Source organism: Callithrix jacchus, chromosome 4, assembly GCF_049354715.1.
Source record: "Callithrix jacchus isolate 240 chromosome 4, calJac240_pri, whole genome shotgun sequence".
In the NCBI taxonomy this organism is placed as follows: Eukaryota; Metazoa; Chordata; class Mammalia; order Primates; family Cebidae; genus Callithrix; species Callithrix jacchus.
In genome coordinates, this window is record NC_133505.1 from 37,014,247 (window position 1) to 37,040,117 (window position 25,871).

The following is a 25,871-nucleotide window of genomic DNA, read 5'->3' on the forward strand; positions in this document are numbered from 1 at the left end:
TGAGTCAGTGGAGGGCAGTGGGATAGAAGCTAGTTTTATATGTTTGCAGTAGGCAGTGGAAAGTTACAGAAGTTACAGTTTAGAGTGGTCTTTTGCAAGCTGGGAGGGGGTCGTAGGGTCTGGAGTCACAAAGTTGACCAAAGTTGGTTACAAAGTTGACCAAGATTGGTTACAAAGTCCAATGACCTTGTCAATTAAGGCCGGAAAAAGAAACAATAGAAGAATGTCTCAGGTTAGTTAGGCACCAAAAGGGTTGATTGCCTTCCACTTTTCATGGTCTCCAAATTCCTTCACACGTTTTCTAATTCCAGAAGGTCCTCCAGAGGTGTACGTGTGCACCATGGTTCCATGAGTCAGCCTAAAAGAACTTACACTTTATTTTTTAATTATGAAAGAAGTATTTGCCATAAGTTGATTTCATTTGTTCAGGCAATAATGTGTTATAAAATTATTCTTGCCCCTAGAAAGAATTTAGGAGCCATCTCCTATCAATTACATAAAAACCCAGGAAAAGAACATGAGTAAATTCCCCCACACTGCTATTATTAACACCACTCATTGATCCAAGAAGGATTATCTGAGGTAACATGTCTCCCTCCTGCCTCAAGCTTCTGAGCTATATCCTGCCACCAAGAGCATATGTCACGTTAAGAAATGCCAACAGATTTAAACAGATTTACCAAGACCTAATTAAGAAGTTCACATTTATACTGACCAGTACTGTGCCCGATTTATGACCAGCCAACACGTGAGTGGTTATCATATGGCAGAAGCTGTTAAACCACCTAAAAGTACTTTAGACCTGGCATGCCCACACTTCCTATGAGATAGGTATCAACGTCCCCACTTTACAGAAAGTGAAGCAGACACACTAGAGATTAATTTGTCTAGAACTACAGAGCTAGTAGGTGGGATCTGAATCCCCTGGCAGTCTGTATCCTAAAAGAAAACTTTTACCTCCATTATTCTGATAAGAGGCAGAAAACACCCAAATGCCTAGGCAAACAGGAAAGTGTCCATGGAGAACCTCCAACCTGCCCAAGTCATTGTGCACAGGGGATTTGCCTAAACATGCCCATGGTGAAAAATTCCGTCCCTTAACACATGCACAGTAAGGGAAATAAATCAATGTGGAGTGGCTCAGACTAAGGGCCCACATGCACACTGGAAGAATGGGGTGGAACCACCAGGAATTCATGCCTTATGCAGGGGAGGAGCCTGGCCTTTTCAACTTGTGTGTACTGGCCCGGTATTCAATTTGTGAGGTAGAAACCTGCATTCAGGATCCCTCTTTTTCTTGAGAGCTTTCCTTTCACTTAATAAATTCCCTCCTCCTCACCCTTCAATGTGTCCGCATGCCTAATTTTTCCTGGTCATAAGACAAGAACCTAGAGATTTAGCTGAACTAAGGAGCAAGAAATCCTGCATCAATTTTAATAAATTGTGGCCGGCGCAGTGGCTCACACCTGTAATCCCAGCACTTTGGGAGGCTGAGGCCGGTGGATCGCGAGGTCAAGAGATCAAGATCATCCTGGTCAACACGGTGAAACCCCGTTTCTACTAAAAATACAAACTATTAGCTGGGCACGGTGGCGCGTGCCTGTAGTCCCAGCTACTCAGGAGGCTGAGGGAAGAGAATTGCCTGAACCCAGGAGGCGGAGGTTGCAGTGAGCCGAGATCACGCCATTGCACTCCAGCCTGGGTAACAAGAGCGAAACTCCGTCTCAAAAAATAATAATGATAATAAATAAATAAACTGCATAACTGATAAAGACAGGAAGAGAGATTCACACTTAACCTGAAAGAAATCCCAGAAAGCTGAAATAAGCACCCTTTAGTGATGCTCAAATCAAAGTACTAAAAACTAGAACTGCTCACCAGTATCTAAAGATTTCAACATCAATTTGATTTAATTTAAACACCGAGCACCTACCAATATGTGAACTCTGAATTAGTCACAGGGGCTACAAAGACTAATAACAACATGCTCCCTTCTTTGATAAAGTCACAAAGACAGTGGGTGGGTTTGTCTGGTAGGGGAAGGGGTTGGATCAAGAGAGAGAAAAAAAGAACATGTGATAAGACAGGCATGTGATAAGAAAAAGACAATAGCATTCTCTGAATTTCTCCTCTATTTTTCTTTCTTATTACTTAAAAGTGGCAAAACATTTTCTTCCCTTCCTCAAATAAGACACATTCAGAGTGTTTGTCCCCAGGCAGACAAACTTTGTTCTTTTCAGAACAGATTAAGAACTACAGGAAGCACCACCAGCCTGATACTAGGGAGCTGTCCTGACAAGTACCCCAGGAACCAATAATCCTGAGGCCACAGCGATCGCCTCGGTGCTCTTCTCCCTTGAAAATCAGAATTAAAGCATAATTTACCTCAAAGTCTAAACTTACAGAGGAAATGGCGCTTAAAAGCAACGTATTATCTTCTTCCTGTTTGGGAACATCCCCCTTTCTCAGTCCTTCAGAAGGGCCCAAAGAAGTAGTTTGGCTAAAGTTGTTCCCATAGAACCAGTTTCCAAAAACAGGAGAAATTACTGAAGAATATGGCTTAGGCAACCTACATGGGAATTTTCCAGTTGAACCTCCCAGTTTCCAGCAAGCAGAGTGAATGAGAAACCAGGAAATGGGGTTTTGTTTTCAACCACTTGAGCACAAGGTTTATGTTACCTTCTAGTGGGTCTTCATCTTGGTTTTCAGCTAGAGCTGTGGTTTCCTGCAATAAAAAAGGATCTCATGAGAAAATAATTTTACTTAAAGGTTAAATATCAATACATACTTTATTGGGAAAAACTCTAGCTTCTAAAAATACTATCTAAAATAAAAATAATATTGAAAATTAATCCCTTAAAATCAGATTCTGAATTTGATGGAAAGAATCTTTAGGTGACATGGTACAATTATGAAAGAGGTAAACTGAGTCACAGAAGAATTATTACAAAAGAGCAGCAAGCCTAACAGGGGCCTCTGGCCTTTGGATTTTCTGGGACCTAACTAGCATCCTAGAGCCTGAGCTAGGAACCAGACACCAGGGTCCCTGGTATCAGGCTCCTTATTTCCTGTACTCATGCCTGACTCTACCTGGAGTTCTGCTCCTCCTTCCAGAATACAATCTATAAAGTCTCCATAAGCACATTTTCCTCATGGCCCTCTAATCATATCCCCAAAACCCATGGCTCAGCTAAGAACCAGGATATTAGGTGCTCAAGAAAATGAGAGGCTACAGCAAAGCAAACCAATCATATTCTTACATAATGAGAAAAGTGAACTGCAGAGGCACTCGCAAAGTAAATCTTGGTTGGTTAACCCAGACTCTGTTGGATCTACTGGGGCAGCATACATTTTTACGATTCCGCTATAGACTTGCTGGGAACCTGTCTTTTTAAGTATGGCTAGCTATTCCAAGGAATCACTCTATCAAGGAAGGGCTGATCTAGCTCCTGGCACTTAATTAAGCTTCCCTTGCTAATAAGAATGAGAAGGTACTGAGAGTCAAAGATCCACTATCTTTCCTTTTCCGTCTATCTGAAAGTATGTCTCCCCTTCACTCTGAAATATGTACAGGTTTGGAAAATAGGTTACCACAAATTTCAAAAGACAATCTGTGTCATTTTTGTATTTAGATATGGCTAAATGGTGGCATGCAGCCCATAGTCTCAGCTACTTGGAAGGCTGGGGCAGGAGACCCAGGAGATAAGGCTGCAGTGAGTTATGATAGTACCACTGCATTCCAGCCTGGGCAAAAGAGCAAGACATCATCTCTAAAAACTAATTCTATAAAAGGGAAAGAAAGAAATGGCTAAGACACCCAGAATCCATGCCTCCACAAGTCCTTTCCAATAATACAAGACTAAGTAACCTCACATTTTCCTCCTTTCAATGTGCATTCTGGCAAATGTGGATGCTAAATAACCAGGGTGAGGGAAGCAGCAACTATTTGGAGACAGATAGTATCCAAATCTTTCTAGTCTGAGGGTCACTGGCACTGTGTATGCAGCTGACTGCCTTTAAAAAGAAGCACGTTTATAGGCTGGGCGAGGTGGCTCAAGCCTGTAATCCCAGCACTTTGGGAGGCTAAGGCAGGTGGATCACTAGGTCAAGAGATCGAGACCATCCTGGTCAACATGGTGAAACCCCATCTCTACTAAAAATATAAAAAATTAGCTGGGCACGGTGGTGCGTGCCTGTAATCCCAGCTACTCAGGAGGCTGAGGCAGGAGAATTGCCTGAACCCAGGACACGGAGGTTGCGGTGAGCTGAGATCACGCCATTGCACTTCAGCCTAGGTAACAAGAGCGAAACTCCATCTCAAAAAGAAGAAGAAGAAGAAGAAGAAAAGCACGTTTATAAGTCTTTCCTCAGCTAGAGATAGTCTGGGAAAGTGTGCTGATGGGCCACAAAGACCTGAGAATCATGTTGGAGACACCCACCTCCACAATGCCAAAATGTAAAGAAGAGGGCTGCAGAGGGGTAACCCATTAACTTGGGGAGATAAAGGTTATGGACACAGGCACAGCACATTGGGGGAAGCAGGGAATAAAGCTAGGACATCTCAGCAATACACGCTTTATTAGAGAACAAAATGGGGATGGGTGAGTGAAAGAGCGCTACCACAGAGCCTTCCCATCTTTAGTTTTGCTCAGCAGCTTCCCAACAGGGATCACCCAGCAGGATGGCAGGCAGAAGGCACAGTGGGGTCACCACAACCACAAAATATATTTATATAATTCTTGTACAAAAAAATGCATGTTACAGTAATAATTTGGCTGGAGGGCGAGATAAAAATCTCAGGATGTGCCCACAAAAATGGACAGAGGAATGGAGAGAAGGGGTAGCCAGGTGAGAAAAAAAGGCTGTTCATTTCTCAATTTTCTCATGAGTGATGAAAAATCAACAAATACTTTCACTTCTGAAGTTGGTAATATACTCATTCTTATACTTCTCCATTTAAAGATAGAAGGGTAACCACCAAAAACAGACCATCTCCCAAAAAAGAACAAAAAGGGAAGAGGCGAAAGAAAAAAAAAAAGAGTGACAAAACCTCAGGCAATGTGGTGAAATATATTTTTTTAAGCCCTTCAATATCAAACATCTGTTAAAAGGGAAAAACCTGTATTGGGCCAAAAGGGGGGAGAAAATGACAAGAAATCTAAAACAGACCTGAGAAAAATTGAAAATGAAACTTTGGGTGGTAAAATATCATAATATAAAGCAAATGTAAGTTTTAAAAGTCAAGGGTCTAGATGTGAAATTCAACTTTGGTTTTAAGGCAAAGATCATCACGCAAACGGTGTCACTATGCATATTAGGAGAAAAGCTAGGGTGGGGGACGTCTGTAACATTTAGAGCAAAAATTGTTAATTTCTCTAACCTGTGAATATCTTATGCAGTCAAGCAAGAGAAACACAGCTCAACAGAAAAACTAGAAAGATTGTATCAAAGTCACAGAACACAGATACCAATAAACACTTCAAGAGATATTTGCCCTCGGTAATAGATAAATGCCTCCCTGGCCTATCAGATTGCCCGATCATATACAGAGAGGAATGTAGAGTAGCAAGAACACCCACCACAATAATGAAAAGTACAAATTCTTGCAGACTTTAAGTAATTTGCTATTTAAACATTTTTATGTTACATCCTTTAATCCAGCCCTTCCACATCCAGAAATAAATTCTTGGGAAAAAATCAACACCCAGAAAAATGCTTGAAGATAAGTAAGTTTGTTAAAGTCTGGAAAATATTCAAAATGTCAGATAAGGGATGAGCTAAAAATCACAATGTATCTAAATGAGCTCACTCTGTTGCTCACGCTTGAGTACAATGGCACAATCATGGCTCACTGAAGCCTCAAACTCTTGGGCTCAAGTGATCATCCCGCCTCAGTCTCCCAAGTAGCTGGGACTATATGTGTGAGCCATTTTGCCCAGACCATAAATGGGCAACTTTTAAAGAAAGGTCTCCTTATGCAGAAGCAAGCAAAGAGCAAAACGGTATGTACTACATAGTTCACTCTTGCCTAAATCATCTCCTAACCACCAAAACAGAAAGACAAACCATGCTGATTTAGCAAGAGTACAGGGGAAAGATCTAGAAGACATCCACTCCAACAGTACTTTCTTCTAAGTGGAAAGGGAGTAGGGAAGGAGGAGGGGTGTGGGGGGAGCTTTTCCCTGACTTCAATACATCTTTGTGTGATTTGAGAAATATGTCACTTTAGTAATTCAAAGTATTACATCTTTTTAAAGTGTTTTTATATCTAATTGCTATAAAACAAACCCCAAAACTACTTTTTGTCCTATATTAAGTGTTAAAGAGTAAAATTTATTGAATTATGACAATTTAAAATTTAGTAGCAGGAATTTAGACAAAGACTTCATCAGCCTTTTGTTTCTGGAAGAGAATGAGAAATTATCTGCAAGTGAAAACTTACGGGTTATACATGTCCAAACTCAGCGAATCATAAAAATTAAACATGTACAGGAGACTTTCTGGGTATCAAGTGTACACCTCAGTAAAGCTGAACAAACGTTTGTCTGAGGCTATCATCAGCTTTACTCTCTAGTTTTAAAACAGGCAGCAAAAGCTGTGGCTGTGGGAATTTGGATGAGAGGATAATAATGTGTGAAGATAGGAAAGTGACGTTTACTATTATCGGGCCCATGAATGACACAAGATTCATTCCAGCAAGGGATACCTTAGGCATAACCAAAGTTCCAGCTGTGTGTTGAGGGGTCTCACGTGCAGAAAAACAGTTCTGTCCATTTCCATCCACTGCACAGCTGTAGCTGTAGCCAGAAAGAAGGTAAGAGCTGGGCTGCTGCATGTACCAGTTGCCACAGTGGTAACCCTGGATGGGCTGGAACTCCTGCTTCACTCTAATAGCAGAGGGGAGAGCACAGCAATGACAACCATCACCAACCAACATAGAATCATCCACAAACCCCCCAACTTCTTTCCAGGAAGTTTGCAGTAAGTTGAACACCTATGTTCAAAGCCATTGTTTGTAAGTTACCAACAGTTATGTAGCAAATAGAACAGTAACAGCTTTCTTTTTCCTTCAAAGGAGAAAACTGCTCACCTTTGCCAGTAGCTGGAATAGTTACTGTGTTGAGCTATGCCAAAACCTGCAAAACTCTCCTGTTCTGCCATTTATCCAGAAACCTTACAAAAAGAGAACAGAATCCGGTTTTTATTCCTGCATCAAAAATTCTGGCCTGTGGGCTAAAACCTCTCAACCCTGACAGGTAAGTCTCGCAACTACCTGAGATAATTACATTTAGTGGCAATTCCTGCTAGGCAATTAATTGCTTGACTTTCCTGACAACAGGGCAAAGGTGTGTGTGTGTGGGGGGGGGTGCACTAAGGCACCTGGGAAAAATTCTGCCACCTGTTCCTCTGGCTTCCACCTTCCGGCCCTCTCTCCCAACTGTCAGGCCTGGGGGAGCCAGCAGAACCCCAAGGAGGGACAGAAGGGGAAGATGTGTCCGTCGACAATGAAAGAGTCTCCACTGCATCCCTTATCATAACAAGAGAAATCTTTAATAACAAAACCTTAAGACAAATACATTTCTCTCCTCAGTTATCATTCTGAGAATAACTATTGGAACTAGCCAGTGCTTTTTTGTTTTTTTTAATCCCATGCAGGGATTAAAAGCATAATTATTGAAAGCATAATCCAAACTAGCTGCAAAATTAAGGGGCAGTGAAGAAGGCCTTCCTTTGCTCCCTTCCCTCTTGTTTCTCTTCCTTTTCTCTCTCTTACACCCTACATTTATGAGAGTACAGGATACAATTTTAAAGAAATATTTCTCTTGTTCAGTATTTTTCAAAAACTCAGATAAAGCTTCCCAAAATTTAACGTGCATACAAATGACCTAGACTTGTTTAAAATGTAGGTTCTTTAGGCTGGCACAGTGGCTCACATTAGTAATCCCAACACTTTGGGAAGCTGAGGCGGACAGATCACGAAGTGAGATCGAGACTATCCTGGCTAACATGGTGAAACCCCATCTCCACTAAAAAATAAAATAAAATAAAATAAAAAAATTAGCCAGGCGTGGTGGCCCACACTTGTAGTCTCAACTACTCAGGAGGCCGAGGCAGGAGAACAGCTTGAAACCAGGACGCGGAGGTTGCAGTGAGCTGAGATCACGCCACTGCACTCCAGCCTGGCAACAAGGTGAGACTCCATATTAAAAAAAAAAAAAAGATTCTTTAACTTGACAGATCTGGAGTGGAGCCTCAAATTCTGCCTTTATAGCTGGCTCCTGCCACTTTAAGCAGCAAGGATACACAGTGTCAAAATTCAAGATAACTTTTGAGTCCATATGGGGTGCTTAGGGTGTGGCCATTTCCCTGCTGCTGGCTAATAACTAAGTGCTAATGTATTTTCTGTTTACCTGTATTGTGAAAAATAGCAGACTTGATGAATTCAAAACATTCTGATCATTCAATCATTCACCAGTTATTTATTGAGCCATTACGACAGTCATCCCTTAGTATCCAGGGGAGATTGTTTACAGGATCCCCCTCAGATACCAAAATCCTTTGATGCCCAATATAAAATGGTGTAGTATTTGCAAAGAAGCTACACACATCCTCCCATAAACCTTAAATTCTGTCTAGATTACTTATAATACTTAATACAATGGCTATACATTATTTCATGTGGGTTCAACAGTAGTATCCGGCATGTGGCAAATTCAAGTTTTACTTTTTGGAGTTTTTGTTTTTAAGATGGTGGCTCCCTCTGTCACCCAGGCTGGAGCACAGTGCTGTGATCTTGGCTCACTGCAACCTCTGCCTCCCAGGTTCAAGTGATTATCCTGCCTCAGCCTCCCCAGTAGCTGGAATTACAGTCACCTACCACTACACCTGGCTGATTTCTGTATTTTTAGTAGACATGGGATTTCACCATGTTGCCCAGGCTGCAGTGCAGTGGCGTGATCTCATCTCACTGCAACCTCTGCCCTCCAAGTACAAATGATCTCCTGCCTCGGCCTCCCTAGTAACTGGGATTACAGGCAACTGCCACCCCTGGCTTTTTAGTTGAGACGGGGTTTCACCATGTTGACCAGGCTGGTCTCAAACTTCTGACCTGAGGTGACATGATCGCCTTGGCCTCCCAAAGTGCTGGGATAACAGATGTGAGCCACCTTGCCCAGCCTCCCAAATATTTTCAATCCATGATTGGTTGAATCCAGTGATGTAGAACCCACAGACGCTGAGAGCTGATGGCATACACAAGGCAAGGCAACTGGCATTGATATAGTGGAGTTTATCCGGAGTGAATCTCCCCATGTCTTCAAGGGAGATTTTATTGATTAGCATCTATGGCAGACATTGTTGGGTGCCACCCAATATTGATTTATTTTCTTCCATTATAACAATTCTGATTTCACATGGGCCAGCAATAGGCTCAAGCTAAAAGACTACATTTCCTGGATTCTCCCTTGAAGCAAGACGTGGCCAAGTGGCCAATATGGCTAAGAAGATCTAAATAGAAGTATTAGAATGGGATTGGGGAAAGCTGTGTGGGAAAAGGGTATTTGCTAACTTGGAAGGGGGCCTTTTTATCGTCTACTCTCTCTCCAGGTCTGGTGCTGGGATTACAAATGACAGGGGGAGTCAGAATAACTGCAGCTATCTTGGCTATGAGGTGACATGAGGGAAGAAGTCATACAGAGTAACATGGTGATCCAAGACAGAATGAGTCTGGGTCACTGATGACTAAGGACTCTTTCCACTAGCACTAGACTGGCCTACTACTGGTTTATTTTACTTAATAAATGTCTTGTTTAAACCACTGTTATGTCAGGTTAAATACAATTCCTAACGACTATACCTTAGACAACCAATAAAAATGTTAAAAATTCTTTTTCTATAAAATCTTTTTTTTTACTTATCTCATTTTAGAACTGACTTTATTTCACACAAAGAAAATCACAATTATGGCTATGACCAGGTGAGTGTTGAGGCTGCAGTTGGAAAGGAATATAGAAGTTGAACACTGAGGAGGTGGTAAGGAGACCAAGGAAGAGAGAGGTCAATGTAATCATGCTGAAACCAGCTAGGAAAATGGCAGCAGCTGTGGTGAGGAAGGAGACTCGGGCATCTAGGATCACCTCCCCCTTGATCTCCACACTGCATTTCAATAGAAGAAAAGGCTGGCTGGTGCCTCCTAAATCACCTTCCTATAGGATAGCAGGCATAGTAAGGGGGAATCTCTCCAGAAGATACTGTTTTTACTTAAACAAGATCAAATCTCCACCCCACTCCATTTGGAGACCAGAAACCTTTCACATGTAATTCCTAAAACTAAACCCAAGACCCTTTCATATGTGATTTCTAAAGCTGTAAACCCAAGACCCTTTCACTTGTAATTTCTAAGGCTGTAAACCTAAGATCCTTTCACGTGTAATATCTAGAGTGTACGCCTATATAAAGGCAGAGCTTCTCTTTTAGGGGAGCTTGGCCGTTTGGACAAAACATAAAGCCTTGCTCCCAGGCCGTAATAATAAAACCCCTTCCCTCTCTAATTCAGTGTCTGAGAGGTCTGTTTCTCATGGCTGTTCCTGCTTCAGTGGAACACAAGGTTTCGAGGAAGATCCCAGGGAAAAGATGGGCACTTAAGGCCTGGGAGAGGACAGTGACCAGGAAGGGCTCACAAGCACTGTTTTGCTCTCTAAAAGCCCCAAATGCAAATCTTCTGTTTCAACTAGATTACTCCCATGAAGCAGGTGAAACAAATTCTACTTGGGCCCAACATTGGGCAGGTTCAGAGCAGGTAGAGGATTATCTCCAATTCCCTTTGTGCTGGGAAATACAAACTGGACCAAACCCTCTATGAATACATTCCCATGCAACCTCCGTAGTCCTTGAGGTTAACAGTGTTGCTATGTGTCTCACTGAGAAAGGAGAATTCAGTAGGAACATGAGACTCTTGTGATATTTCTAACAGGGCTGGTTTTTCTCTACTATATCCTGTTTTTACCCCAGGATATCCACTTTACTACCCTCACCACCTAAGAAAAACAAATACTGGATTTTACTCTAGCAAACCAAAGCTAGGCACTACAAATATTTGTTAAATGAATGAATAAATCAGAGCATAGCTCAAGTGCAAAAATCTTTTCAATCAATAATTTAAAAGCAAAGCCACAAAACAAGATAATCCTCTTGTGCTTTAGTATTGATTAATGAACTCTCAATATTGGTTGTTTCTTGGAAGCTGCAGATTTCACAAGAATAAAATTAAATGGCTTTTTACATCCTTTGTTTGGAGAGAACAGAAGGCTTTACGGGAAGTTATGCTCAGTTCAAATCCAGTTAAACAAGTATAAAACTCTCTACTGTCTTTCTCCAGACAATGAAAATCCGCAATCTTAAGACCGAAACTGTTGAAAAACGCACACTTTGAATGAAGAGACCTTCCAAACAGGGATTGTGTGAGCAACACAGCTGTTTATTCACCCGGGTGCAGGTGGGCTAAGGCCGAAAAGCGCATTAGCAAAGGGCAGTGGGATAGGAGTTGGTTTCAAAGGTTTGGGTAGTTTTTATGGGGGGCAAGGGTGTTGCAGAGTAAGTCCAGTTACAGTGGTGAACGTTAGGAGCAAGGAGTATACATGACCACAAGTTAAGTTACAAAGGCAAGATTAGGTGAGAGGTCTCTACATTATCGTAAGAACAGTTAAGATGGCAGGGTTGGGTGAGGGGCTTGTCAGGGAAGCTCCAATGGGTGATTATGGACAATGGGGAATGTAGGCAAGGGGTAGGAGACAGCCAAGGCAAGCAGGACTTCAGACTTTCAGGCTCCAGGCTTGCATATGGAGACCTGACAGAAACTACTGCCACAGCCATGCATAAAATGCAATGCTGCTGCTTTCCTTTGTTAAAGCGAATGTTCAAGGCTGAGGACCCATAAAAAACAGCATTACTGGCCGGGCGCGGTGGCTCATGCCTATAATCCCAGCACTTTGGGAGGCCGAGGCGGGTGGATCACGAAGTCAAGAGGTCGAGACCATCCTGGTCAACATGGTGAAACTCCGTCTCTACTAAAAAAAAAATACAAAAATTAGCTGGGCATGGTGGCATGCGCCTGTAGTCCCAGCTGCTTGGGAGGCTGAGGCAGGAGAATTGCTTGAACCCAGGAGGCGGAGGTTGCGGTGAGCTGAGATCGTGCCATTGCACTCCAGCCTGGGTAACAAGAGCAAAACTCCGTCTCAAAAAAAACAAAAAAAACATTACTGGCTCTACTGTTATTTAGCTGTGTGTTCTTAAAAACGTCCGGATGTATCTCAGCACTTATAACCTAAGAGTGAATCACTGCATTTTACCCTTAACGAGTTACCCTGACACTAATCTTTTTGAAACTGTACTTAATGTTCTCCAAAAATGTACATCCACATATTTGCATATAATTTATTGGGACTGAAAACCCCTGAAACTCATCCATGAACCCCCCCAGATTAGTAACAGCTGGACTAGGTGTTGTCTCAGTCCTCCGAGCTCTATAATTGGTTCCACTAATTTCTAAGTTTTGGGGATTTTTGTTTTGTTTTTTGATGTTTTGTTTAGAAAAACGACTTTTAGTTACCTTCATGATGCTTAACACCATGGTTTCCATTCTAGAACCAGCCATATTCTAAACTTCCCGGTCGGAACGAAAGTTACTTAAGCAAGTAAAAGTGTGACAGTTTGTAACAGATTCTGAATATAGTAATAACCTTTTTATGGTTAAAATTTATTTTTAAAAACGTATTAAACAAGTATTAATTCTTCTCAAACATCAGTTGAGATGTCCCTGGGGTAAGGAGACAAGGTATCAGGGACAGTCCAGAAGTAAAGGAATATACAAAGCATGACTTTGACAGCTGTAGAGGTTTTCTTTTAATTTTTTATTGCATTTTAGGTTTGGGGGTACATGTGCAGAACATGCAAGACAGTTGCATAGGTACACACATGGCAGTGTGTTTTGCCTCCTTTCTCCCCTTCACCCACATTTGGCATTTCTCCCCAGGCTATCCCTCCCCACCTCCCCCTCCCACTGGCCCTCCCCATTTCCCCCCAATAGACCCCAGTGTTTAGTACTCTTCTCTCTGTGTCCATGTGTTCTCATTTTTCATCACCCACCTATGAGTGAGAATATGCGGTGTTTCGTTTTCTGTTCTTGTGTCAGTTTGCTGAGGATGATGTTCTCCAGATTCATCCATGTCGAGGTTTTCTTTTTTTTCATTTTGGATGGGAGTATAATGCTTTTGCATTAAAATGAACAGATACGTTGTGGAGCAAAATGAGTAAAGACACGTTTTTAAAGATAAAATGTGAAAGTTCAAATATATATGTCTTGCCTACTCAGTTTTTGTTTTCATGTCCAGAGCACACTCACTTCACACTCCTCCCAGTGGTTCTCTCCTGGAAAGTTACACACTACAAAAAGAAGTAATCTCAATCGTAAAATAATTTGACTTTTTGTAACACAATGAAGATAACTAGCACAAAGTGAAAAATGATATGTTTTTTTTGGAGACAGAGTCTCTCTCTGTCGCCCACGCTGCAGTGCCGTGGTTCGCTCAGCTCACTGCAGTCTCACCCTCCCGGGTTCAAGTGATTCTCCTGCCTCAACCTCCCGAGGAGATGGGATTTCAGGCGCCTGCCACCATGCCCTGCTAATTTTTCTATTTGTAGTAGAGGTTGGGTTTCACCATGTTGCCCAGGCTGGTCTCAAATCCCTGACCTCAAGTGATCTGCCCGCCTCGGCCTCCAAAAGTGCTGGGATTACAGGCATGAGCAGCCACACCTGACCAAGAATTATTTTAGAAGAATGAATGAATACAAGGATTTCCACTAGACTGAAGACTAGTTTGTCAACAGCATTTCAGTGTCTGTAAAGTGCTTACATTTGGAGTTGACACAGCTGGCAGGTGACAACCCAAAGAGGATCTGCTCGTAGCAACCCGCGACCAGCTCCATTCAGCAAAGCACGTACCTCTTCCTCCAGACCGGCTCAACCTGGAGGTGACTGAACCGGACGTCAATAAATAAATAAATAAAAAGGCCTGAGTCCTTTCTGCATCGGCGTCCGAATTATACGTCATGGGTTCAGGGCTGCCTCTAAGTCGCCTGTAAACGTGCAAACACTTTCAGTGCTGGAAGATCACAAAAGAGGAGGAAATGTCTCCTGCGCTACAATGTCAACCAACGCATCCAAAGTGAAATCGTCTCAGCAAGACCCAAATTGGCCTTTATTAATTAACACGTACTGACAATCCAGAACACCAGAGAAGAAAATTTCTTGGAAACAGAAGGGTCTAAGCGCTGAAGCACTGTATCGCACTTGAAATGGAGGCTGAAGTTTTGACTAGGACGGACTATGCATCTTGTTTATCACCTTACCTACTACGGTGTTTATGAGAACTATACAAACCAAGATTTACTCTATTGGGAGATTGTGGGAAAGCTGTAATGTCTAACGCATACCTCAACCTCTAAACCTTATTAAACTTTTTTTTTCTTTGAGACGGTGTCTGGCTCGTCACCCAGGCTGGAGTGCAATGGAGCGATCTCGGCTCACGGTAGCCTCGACCTCTTGGGCTCAAGCGATCCTCCCACCACCGCCTTCAGAGTAGCTGGGGCCACAGGCGCGCGCCACGCCAGGCCCGGCTACTTTCTAAATACTTTTGTAGAGATGGAATCCAGCTATGTTGCCCAGGCTCACTCCTCCATCCCCAAGAGATGCCGCAACTTTGGCCAATATGACCCCAGAGATAGACAAGTGAAGCAAGCAGGCATACAAACCGTGCAGGGGCAAGCAGGAACGCGGACAGATCTCGCACACCGGGTCCCTCGAGGCAGCGCGGACGCTGAGCCGCTGGAACAGGTCATCGCGAACCCTAAGTCCCACCCCTCCTTGCCCTGTTACGAAAGGCTCGTTCCACTACTTCCCGAACAAAAAGGAACCCTAACTTCTACCCTCCTAGTACACAACCCACACCAAATCGCAAGCCAAGAGCCCCACCCCACTGCAGGGAACCGCAGCCACAGCTCCGCCCCACCGGGCCGGAAATTGACCCCGCCTCCTCCTGGACATCACGGAAACGAGGGTCTTCGCAGAGGATGTCCCGCCTGCTCCCCTCAGACGGACCTAGCTCTCGCCTTCCTAAGATATGCCTGCTTGCCCCCAATTTTTTCCTTCTTGCAGTGAGAACGTCCTCATATTGCATCCTTACTTATTCTCCTCTTGGGAAATCCATGTGATCTTCCAGCGCTGAAAGTGTTTGCACGTTTACAGGCGACTTAAAGGCAGCCCTGAGCCCATGACGTATAATTCGGGCGCCGATGCAGAAAGGACCCAGGGCTTTTTTTTTTTTTTTTTTGACATCCGGTTCAATCACCTCCATATTGAGCCGGGCTGGCGGAAGAGGCACGTGCTTTGCTGAATGGAGCTGGTCGCGGGTTGCTACGAGCAGGTCCTCTTTGGGGTAACTGTACACCCGAAGTCTGAGGCGTGCGGCGACCGCGAGGTGAGATACCGCGTACCGGGAGACAGCCGGAGGCGGGGCCGGGAAAGTTGGGTTTGGTTCCTACACAGCAGAGGTAAACATTTGAGCGCCTGCTGTTCACTGTCAGATCTCTGGATGAATTGATGAATCAAACCTAAGAGACTTAAGGGAAAAGCTAACCTTTTAAAACACAGAGTGGATATTTTTTCAAAATTAGACAATATCTGCTTGTTACAGTAGACAAAAGGGCCACGGGACACAGAGGAAACGGCATTTCTGCATACGGATAAGTGAGTCGTAGATGGTGGATTTAAGGGTAGATAGATCCCATAAGTTGACTGTATTCAAAATTTAATGAAAAAAGATCTCGCTCTTTCTCTGAATTTCTGTCCTAGAATTTTACAAATTATTAGAGTTAGATTAGGATAAATCACTTATAGATAAAGGATACCAGTTCGTTATTGGTTGGGAACTTATTTGCGAGCTGGGCAGTGGAGTTGCAAAGGTGCTGGAGGTATGCATCTTGCCTTAGAGACGTTCCCTCCATAAGGGTTGGAGGACTGAGGAGATACATAGATGGAGAGAAATTACAGCAGAATGAACAGAAAGCTTTAGTAAATTGCCAGTAGCCAAATAGGTAGGTAGGACTGTACTCACGGCTAGAAATCCTACCTCCTAACATCTAGCTAAGTTTTATTCTTGAAGCAATTCTCAGCATATTCCAGAAACCTGTTTTATTGAGTACAGTACTTTATGAAGTCAAGGTGTCAATCTTGAATTACCTAGATAATTTGGGAGTATGTCACTCGACCTGTTGCTTTTGTTTATTTTGTTTCCTACTCCAGTTATTTGCTTTTGGTCTTTGGCTGAAAAGTGATGTGTTTTGAATAGTCACAGATGGATACTATTGAGTGTTTTCTTTCCAGTGAAATTACTTAACTATGTTTCAGACACACAATAGGCCTACAGCAATCCTGAGGCAGATACAGTTTTTCTCATTTTTGCAGATGAGGAACCAAAATTTTCCTCCTAAATAGGTTAAGCGACTGCTGTAGGCCATACAGCTAATAGTTGGCAGAGCTGACCCAAAATGTCAGGAGCCCCCCAAGGGTCTCTGATATTTGAGGCTCTTAACATTCCCCTATACTGCTACTAAATCTAAGTGATAGCCTAGATAAACCCACATTGTGTGAATTTGAAAAGGATATTATTTGATGTAAGCCCATAGCAGCCCCTCAAGAATGCTTGATTTAAAGGAGACCCCCTTGGTCTTAATTGATGGAAGGAGTATCTGTTGCTCTAATTATGCAGGTCCTGATTTGCAGTAACACGTGTTCAAAGAAGTTTGATGGGTGTTTTCTGTTTGTTTCCCAAATACTTTTTGATGCAGTTCCTTCAGTTTAAGGAGTGTGAGAGTGTGTGTGTGTGTGTGTGTGTGTGTATGTGTATGTGTATTTTGCTGTCATACTTCACATTCATCCAGACTTCCTAATCCTATTGTCACATGGCAATAAGCATACAGGTGCTGAGATTTCATTATTGGTGATTCTCAGGGACTTATGTTGGTGCTCATGGAAGCATACCTTTACTCTGTTGGTTTTTCTTTGTAAGACTTGTGGTTGGGCATGGTGGCTCATGCCTGTAATCCCAGCACTTTGGGAGGCTGAGGCAGGTGGATCACTTGAGGCCAGGAGTTTGAAACCAGCCTGGCCAACATGGCAAAACCCTGCGTCTACTAAAAATACAAAAATTAGCTGGGTGTGGTGACAGGCACCTGTAATCCCAGCTACTAGAGAATCTGAGACATGAGAATCGCTTGAACCTGGGAGGCAGATGTTGTGGTGAGCTGAGATCACGCCGCTGCACTCCAGCCTGAATGACAGAGCAAGACTCCATCTCAAAAAAAAAAAAAAAAGATTCGTGTAGAATCTAAAAGTCTTCTCTCGTCCAGTCTCCATTACTGCGTTCTAGAGTGGTGATACCCAGTGTTGCCTTCCCATCCCCTTGCTTTACCTTCCTGATGAAGTCTCAAGTCCTTTGTGTTAAACTACGTGTCATTTTTTAGTTTTACATGTCATTCTTCCATGTGTGGGATCCATTGATGATTTTCATGAATTGCAGAACGATTTATCTTTTTAGTAACCAATAAATGGTTCCATGGTTCATAAAAACTACCAGTGGATAGTTGGTAAAACTGTGGGGTGACTGTGGCATTAATTGTGTGTTTTCATCTTCAGCAGCAATGGACTCCTGTGGCCGACTTCACTCACCATGCTCACACTGCCTCCTTGTCAGCAGTAGCTGTCAATAGTCGTTTTGTGGTCACTGGGAGCAAAGATGAAACAATTCACATTTATGACATGAAAAAGAAGATAGAGCATGGGGCTCTAGTGCATCACAGTGGTAAGAAAATTGTATCTTAAGTTGAGCCATTTGCTGTATCTATTTTATGGCAGATTCTGTGGTAGAAGATAGAGGAATTTTTAAAAAAATGGCTTCTTAGCTTGGCGCAGTGGCTCGCACCTGTAGTCCCAGCACTTTGGGAAGCTGAGGCAGGTGGATCACTTGAGGTCAGGAGCTTAAGACCAGACCCTTCTCCACTAAACTACAAAAAAATTAGCCAGGTGTGGTGGCACCTACCTGTGGTCCCAGCTACTTGGGAGGCTGAGGCAGGGGAATCATTTGAACCCGGGAGGCAGAGGTTGCAGTAAGCTGAGATTGTGCCACTGCCCTCCAACCTGGGCATCAGAGTGAGACTCCATCTCGGGGGGAAGAAAATGGTTTGCTCTGGGTTGTCTCACAGTTCGTATTGGAAGACAGAAAGGAGGAACTCAGGGAGTAAGGGAGTCAGAGTGAGGTTTCACTGAAACCTTCCTTAAAATGAATCTGAATTTTTTTTTTCTCTTCTTGTCTGTATTATTTTAAAAGAGAAATGTCAGTTGTTAGGCAGATAAAGTTTGCAAGGAGGGTGAAAGGACATTGCAGGCAGAGCCGGCAGTGTGAGGAGCACAAGTAGTAGGATCACAGCAATATCTCACTTTATTGAGGGCATATTTTGTACCCCTCAGTGTGCCAAGAAAGTAGTTTTATCTTTAGTTCATGGAAGAGAACACCTAGTTTCAAAGATGTTACTTGACTTGCCCAAGGTCTCAAAACAGTGGAACTAGAACTTGAACCTAGGTCTAAAGCCCATGCTTTTGACCGCTGGTGTGCATGAGGAGCCGTAAGCTGTTCTGGATTGTGAGAAGGTTAAATTGGAGTATGAGGCGCTACAGAAGTAGATCCCAGAGACCTTGAGAGAAGGCAGGTAGAGGCTGAATGGGAGGGAGGGAGCAAGCAAGCTAATGAGTGATGTGGGCTTGAGGAAAGTACTGCCAGTCTGCTATGGGAGGGCTGCTAACTGAGAATCCAAACAGAAGGAATGATGAAGGCCTGCCCCATTGGAATTGGCAGCTATGGATCGAGCAACATCAGTTTGCAAGGTTTTCTGAGTTTCTTCAGTAGTAAGCCCCAGACATTTCCCTAGAGAGAGGAAGGTTACTTGGTGCGTGCAGTAGGAGGATTAAGTTACAAGGGAATTAAGAATTTTGGTGAAGGAGTAGATTAGGTTGTCAGCTTAGAGAAAATGTGTTGTCAAGGGCCTGGAGATCTCTGAAGTACAAAAGCAGATGGAGTGTGAGTGCAGGAAGGCGTGAAAGGGATGGGAAGATGTGAGCTTGTGGTCAGCAAATAGGTTCCCAGAGGTCAAGATTTCTAACGTGGAACAGCTCTACGTGGTAATGATGCCCAGGCTGTGGTGGTGGGGACTGAAATACAGAGGAGGCAAAGATCACTGGAGTTGAAGTCAAGGAGTAGTAATTCCCACCTTGTTGAGTTTTCCACACTGGTGGTCAAGGTACCAGGGATAGTGGCAGAATCAAGGGAGAGAAAGACTGAACAGGTAAGTTTTTTTCTTCAGTACCAAACATTTTATGCTGTTTTTATTGCATTTTCCTAGGAGACAGAGAATGAGGAGTAACTTAGCTAAGAAAGTTGGTTTTCTGCAAAGGCAGATAAAATAGGTGCCTTTTTTCCTATCCAGTCTTTCTTGTATTTCAGAGGATCACAGCAGGCATGGGTTTCCAGCAGTAAATATGCAGCCATAAACGGCTTCCTTCTATGACATGTTCTCTTAGTATTCAGACTGCTATAACAAAATACCTTAGACTGAATCATTTCTGTATAATGGAGATTTATTTCTCACAGTGCTAGAGGCCGGGAAGTCTAAGAGTAAAGCACCAGTAGATTTTCATGTCTGCTAAGGACTGGCTGGCTGTTGCTGTGTCTTCTTATGGTAGAAGGGCAGCAGCTCCCTGTACAATTCTGCAAGGTCCAGCTTGAGAGTTGGAGCCAGTTTTTAAAAAGCAAACAAACAAACAAAAAAAGTTGTTGTTTTTGTTTTTTTTTTTTATAAGGGGTCTTGCTTATTGCCCAGGCTGAAATGCAGTGGAGTGATCTCAGCTCACTGCAACTTCCACCTCCTGGGTTTAAGTGATTCTCCTGCCTCAGCCTCCCTAGTAGCTTGGATTACAGGCGCCCACCACCATGCCCGGCTAATTTTTTACATTTTAGTAGAGACGGGGTTTTACCATATTGGCCAGGCTGGTCTTGAACTCCTGATCTCAAGTTATCTGCCCACCTCGGCCTCCCAAAGGGCTGAGATTACAGGTGTGAGCCACCTCGCCGTGCCAAAAAAAAAAAAACTTTTATAAGGTCAATAATCTTGCTCATGAGTCATCCTCACTTAAAGCTTCCACCTCTTAAACTATCACTTTGGCAACTAAGTTTCAGCAAATGATTTTGGGGGACACGTTCACACCATGGCAGACTGTCCATAATGCTTTAAGAGCTGTCTCACCCTTCATCGGCTGTGCTTTAAGTGTTTTACATATACATTCTTTTTTTTTCCCTTTCCCATACCCACTTCATACAACGAAGCCTTCTCTCTCAGGTTTGGAAGAAATAAGTTAAATTCGACCTGCCCATACCCATTAGTACAAGAGTTCAACAATAAGAAAAGGAATGACACAGAAGGAGTTTAGACTTTGCGGGGGGGTGAATGAAATAGGGTTCTTGGTTTCTTGGTTTCCTCCATTTCTTGTATAAATCCTTTTTTTTCTTGTCTTTTTAAGAATTCTTTTCTTATTTTTCCTTCAACCCTTATTTTAAGTTCAGGGATACACATGCAGGATGTGCAGGTTTATTACATAAGTAAATGTGCCTTAGTGGTTTGCGGCACAGATCCCATCCCCTAGGCATTAAGCCAGGCATCCTTTAGCTGTTCTAATGCTCTCTCTCCCCCCACCTTTCCCCTCCCAAAGGCCCCAGTGTGTGTTGTTCTCCCTGTGTGTCCATGTGTTCTCATGATTCAGCTCCCACTTATAAGTGAGAACATGTGGTATTTGGGCTTTCTTTTTCTTTTCTCTTTGTTTTCTTTTCTTTTCTTTCTTTTTTTGAGAGGGAGTTTAGCTCTGTCACCCCAGCTGGAGTGCAGTGGCAGGATCTCAGCTCACTGCAACCTCCACTTCCCAAGTTGAAGTGATTTTTGTGCCTCAGCCTCCTAAATAGCTGAGACTATAAGCACACACCACCACGTCCAGCTAATCTTTGTATTTTCAGTAGAGATGGGGTTTTGCCATGTTGGCCAGGCTGATCTTGAACCCCTGACCTCAGGTGATCTGCCCGAATTGGCCTCCCAAAGTGCTGGGATTACAGGCATGAGCCACCACACCCGGCCAGTGTTTGGTTTTCTCTTCCTGCATTAGTTTGCTGAGGATAATGGCTTCAAACTTCATCTACATCCCTGCAGAGCACATGGTCACATTCCTTTTTATGGCTGCATAAATCCTATTTTTCTCAGAGTTGGTAATAGATAAACTTTTTTCTAGGTTAGCGGATATAGGAAAGTAAACTTTCCAAAGTGAGAAATAGGATAATAGGGAGAGGAAAATATGGACAAATGAATGAGAAGTGTTTAGTAATGGATCAAAACAGGTCAGAGTGATAATGACTTGATCGTGGCTGATTGGGTGGCTAGTTCAGGCTTTAGAAAGTGGAAGTCATGTGGCAGTACTCCTGGTTTGTTCCCCAGATTAGCTTGTTAGCCAGTTAGTTTTGTTTACTTCTGCTTAAATTATCCTAGCCAGCCATTTCCTAAATTTGTAATTTGAAGAGGTAAAGCAAGGATGTGAACTGATTCATTCAAAGATGTATCTAAACTGCAGGTACTCTGCTGAAAATATTTGCATAGATTTTAGCAGTTGTACATATACAAAAAACTTTAAGGTGTATTTTAGTAATATTAAGACATCGAGGCCAGGCACGGTGGCTCACGCCTGTAATTCCAGCACTTTGGGAGGCTGAGGTGGGCAGGTCACTTGGGTCCAGGAGTTCAAGAGCAGCCTGGACAACATGGTGAAACTCTGTACCTACAAAAAATACAAAAGTTAGCTAGGTGTATTGGTGTGAACCTGTAGTCCCAGCTACTTAGAATGCTGAGGTGGGAAGATCACTTGAACCTAGGAAGAAGAGGCTGCAGTGGGCCAAGATTGTGCCATAGCACTCCAGCTTGGGTAACAGAGTAAAACCCTGCCTCCAGAGAAAACAAAAAAGGCATTGAGTGTTTTAGTTAGCATAGCATAGCCTTCAAACCAGAAATGGAGTTTGCATTTAAAATGAATATTATTTTTGCCGGTTTTGGTTTTTCCACAGGCACAATAACTTGCCTGAAATTCTGTGGCAACAGGCATTTGATCAGTGGAGCAGAAGATGGACTTATCTGTATCTGGGATGCCAAGAAATGGGAATGCCTGAAGTCAATTAAAGCTCACAAGTGAGTTGGGCTCTTCCCTTTGGCATTCTCCATGTGCCAGTCAAGTCGGGGACTGTTAGTTTCATTTTAGAGGACATGTGACCTTCCTTTCTATTCACCCATCTGGCAAGTTGGCCCTGTCGGTTGGTACAGATAAGACATTAAGGTAAGTCATTAACGCTCGAGAGCATTTTTCTAAGGTGTATCTTTTACTACAGCTCTCCACCATTTAAAAACACTGTGAAACAGGCAGGGCATTTCACAGTATATTTCAATGGTGGAGAGCTGTAGGAAAATATGGTGGCTCATGTCTATAATCTCAGTGCTTAGGGAGGCTGAGGCGAGTGGATCACGATGTCAGGAGTTCAAGACCAGCCTGGCCAGTATGGTAAAATCCCGTCTCTACTAAAAAAGAAATTAGCCAGGCATGGTGGCAGCGTCTATAATCCCAGCTATTCGGGAAGCTGAGGCAGAGAATTGCTTGAACCCGGGAGGCGGAGGCGGAGGCGGAGGTTGCAGTGAGCCAAGCACACCACTGCATTCCAGCCTGCTCAACACAGCGAGGCTTTGTCTCAAAAAAAACAAAATGCTGTGAAACAATGGAAAGGTCAAAAGCTAGTGAACCCTTTCATAATGGTAGGATAAAGATGATAAGCTCTGAACTCAAGCATGTAATTTTGCTCCAATCATCATAGCTGTGAAGTGAAGATTTTTAGGAAGGGAAGCCTTTGGAAAATAAAATGGTTATGATGTGTTAAAGGGATATGGGAATGAAGCAAGCCTTAATCCTGCCTGATAATATTTCAGGATGTTGCTGTAAGGAAGATAGCAGGTCTTTTAAATAGCCAATATTTAGTAAAATTGTCACTAGAGTAAGTCGTCATTATGCTTGTTCTTTTACGCTTAGTAAAAGTTAGTTGGTGGTCACACCATAAGTGAGCTTCCTGTTTTGCAGAACGCGGAATCTTGTAGAAGGAAGATCAGCATTCATAAAAAATATAAAACAAAGTGATTATTATAATTTTTTTTTTAAGACGGAGTTTCGCTCTTGTTACCCAGGCTGGAGTGCAATGGCGCGATCTCAGCTCATCTCAACCTCCGCCTCCTGGGTTCAGGCAATTCTCCTGCCTCAGCCTCCTGAGTAGCTGGGATTACAGGCATGCGCCACCATGCTCAGCTAATTTTTTGTATTTTTAGTAGAGAGGGGGTTTCACCATGTTAACCCGGATGGTCTCGATCTCTTGACCTCGTGATCCACCTGCCTTGGCCTCCCAAAGTGCTGGGATTACAGGCTTGAGCCACCGCGCCCGGCCTAAAGTGAGTATTTTTGTTTGAAATACAGGTTGAGCATTCCTAATCTGGAAATCTGAAATCCTTCAAAATCTGAAACTCTTTGAACACTGGTGTGATGCCTCAAGTAGAAAATTCAACATGCAGGCCAGGCGCGGTGGCTCATGCCTATAATCGCAGCACTTCAGGAGGCTGTGGCAGGTGAATCACCTGAGGTCAGGAGTTCCAAGACCAGTCTGGCCAATGTGATAAAACCCCATCTCTTCTAAAAATACAAAAATTAGCCAGGTTGGGTGGCGGACACCTGTAATCCCAGCTACTTGGGAGGCTGAGGCAGGAGAATCACTCGAACCTGGGAGGCAGAGGTTACAGTGAGCCGAGATTGGCCATTGCACTCCAGCCTGGGTGACAAGAGCAAAATGCCATCTCAAAAAAAGAAAAAGAAAATTCAACACCTAACCTCATGATGGATCACAGTCAAAACTTTGTTTCATGCCCAAAATTATTTAAAACATTGTGTAAAATTACCTTCAGGCTAGGTGTATATAAAACATAGATGACTTTCATTTTTAGACTTGAAACATGAGTTCCACGGGTTGTATCCTTGAGATATTTTGCTGTTTAAATGCAGATATTCCAAAATCCAAAACAGTTCTGGTCTCAAGCATTTTGGATAAGGGATACTCAACCAGTATATTTTAGAGTGACTTAATGGACTATGCATATAGATAGATACACATTCTTACATGTGTGCATGTTACACATTTCTTTCCCTGCATGGTGGTGGTTACCTCTGAGTAAATGCTTTGGGTTACTTTATTTTCCCATTTTAGATCTAGATTCTTGTGGCTTTGCCACCTGCCTTTGATTTTTATTATATTTTATTTTATTTTTGAGATAGAGTCTTGCTCTGTCACCCAGGCTGAAGTGCAGTGGCACAATCTCAGCTCACTCCAACCTCTGCCTCCTGGGCTCAAGTGATTCTCCTGCCTCAGCCTCCCAAGTAGCTGGGGTTACAGGTGCATGCCACCATGCTTGGCTAATTTTTTGTAGTTTTTGTAGAGATGAGGTTTCACCATCTGGTCTCAAACTCCTGGCCTTAAGTGATACACCCACCTTGGCCTCCCAAAATGCTGGGATTACAGGTGTGAGCCACTGCACTTGGCCCACCCTTGACTTTTTGAACCTAGATTATTTTCTAAAAAATTGAACTTGCAAAATGTGTTATGAAGAGCAAATGGCATCATGGATTTGAAAATGCACATTATAAATATTTGCTATTTTTATTACTATGATCATTTTATGTTTTATTTATGAAATAATAAATAGGTCAGGCATGGTGGCTCATACCTATAATCCCAGCACTTTGGGAGGCTGAGGTGGGTAGATTACGAGGTCAGGAGATCTAGACCATCTTGGCCAACATGGTGAAACCCCGTCTCTACTAAAAAAAATTAAAAATTTAAAAATTTAAATAAAAAATAAACTTTATTTTTTTCACTTACAGATGCTCACCTAGTGGAATGGTCCCCAAGAGGAGAGCAATATGTAGTTATCATACAGAATAAAATAGACATCTATCAGCTTGACACTGCATCCATTAGTGGCACCATCACAAATGAAAAGAGAATTTCTGCTGTTAAATTTCTTTCAGTAAGTAATCAGAAATCAGTGACCGAAGTTTGTGGTGATGTTTGGAACTGTTGATGACATTCTGCCTGTTATTATTTTTCATCTCTCCTAGGAGTCTGTCCTTGCAGTGGCTGGAGATGAAGAAGTTATAAGGTTTTTTGACTGTGATTCGCTAATGTGCCTCTGTGAATTTAAAGCTCATGAAAACAGGTAATTTTACCAATCTCAGGTGTATATGTTGAGTCTTAATAAATGGTATATATGCAGCAGTTTCTTAAACCAGGGTATATGTTTTTATTAACTGCAGAAATAATCAGACATACCTACGTGGACAGTATGTGGTATCTAGAGTCTAATAAAATGGTGGAAAATGTTATCTTCATGGCCTTTAATAATGCAAAAGTGGGCTGGGCATGGTGACTCACGTCTGTAATCCCAGCACTTTGGGAGGCCAAGGTGGGTGGATCATGAAGTCAAAAGATTGAGACCATCCTGGCCAACATGGTGAAACCCCATCTCTACTAAAAATACAAAAATTAGCTGGGCATAATTGTGTGCGCCTGTAGTCCCAGCTACTCGGGAAAGCT

General features: G+C 42.9%; 2 protein-coding genes across 13 annotated transcripts in view; one reads left to right on the forward strand and one right to left on the reverse strand.

Annotated features, from left to right (window-relative positions):
• LOC128931945 (putative uncharacterized protein C6orf52) overlaps positions 1 to 15,063 on the reverse strand; it is a 29,603-nt gene extending 14,540 nt beyond the window's left edge. For 8 of the 11 annotated variants that reach the window (XR_013533939.1, XR_013533940.1, XM_078368623.1 and 5 more), the window contains exons 1-5: positions 14,809 to 15,063; positions 13,911 to 14,133; positions 7,091 to 7,173; positions 6,707 to 6,887; positions 2,680 to 2,725 (exon numbers count right to left, since the gene is read on the reverse strand). Coding sequence is in view for 9 of the 11 variants with exons in the window: in XM_078368623.1 (XP_078224749.1) it covers positions 2,680 to 2,725; positions 6,707 to 6,887; positions 7,091 to 7,161 (298 nt within the window). In the remaining 2 variants the exon portion in view is untranslated. Of the gene's footprint in view, positions 1 to 2,679; positions 2,726 to 6,706; positions 6,888 to 7,090; positions 7,174 to 13,143; positions 13,441 to 13,910; positions 14,134 to 14,808 lie in introns of all 11 variants that reach the window. The other 3 variants (XM_078368624.1, XM_078368625.1, XM_078368626.1) reach the window with 3 other exon arrangements.
• A 345-nt stretch (positions 15,064 to 15,408) lies between these two features.
• LOC144576504 (p21-activated protein kinase-interacting protein 1-like) lies at positions 15,409 to 25,559 on the forward strand. Of its 2 annotated transcripts, XR_013533941.1 has the most exons (6): positions 15,409 to 15,533; positions 17,750 to 17,915; positions 22,263 to 22,383; positions 22,454 to 22,528; positions 25,160 to 25,305; positions 25,397 to 25,559. XR_013533941.1 is itself a non-coding variant. In XM_078368630.1 (5 exons), the coding sequence occupies exons 1-5, from the start codon at positions 15,450 to 15,452 to the stop codon at positions 25,434 to 25,436; spliced, it is 486 nt and encodes a 161-aa protein (XP_078224756.1). In that variant the 5' UTR covers positions 15,409 to 15,449; the 3' UTR covers positions 25,437 to 25,559. The 2 variants fall into 2 exon arrangements, 1 of the variants encoding a protein (XP_078224756.1); XM_078368630.1 differs by lacking the exon at positions 25,160 to 25,305.
• Positions 25,560 to 25,871: the final 312 nt, after the last annotated feature.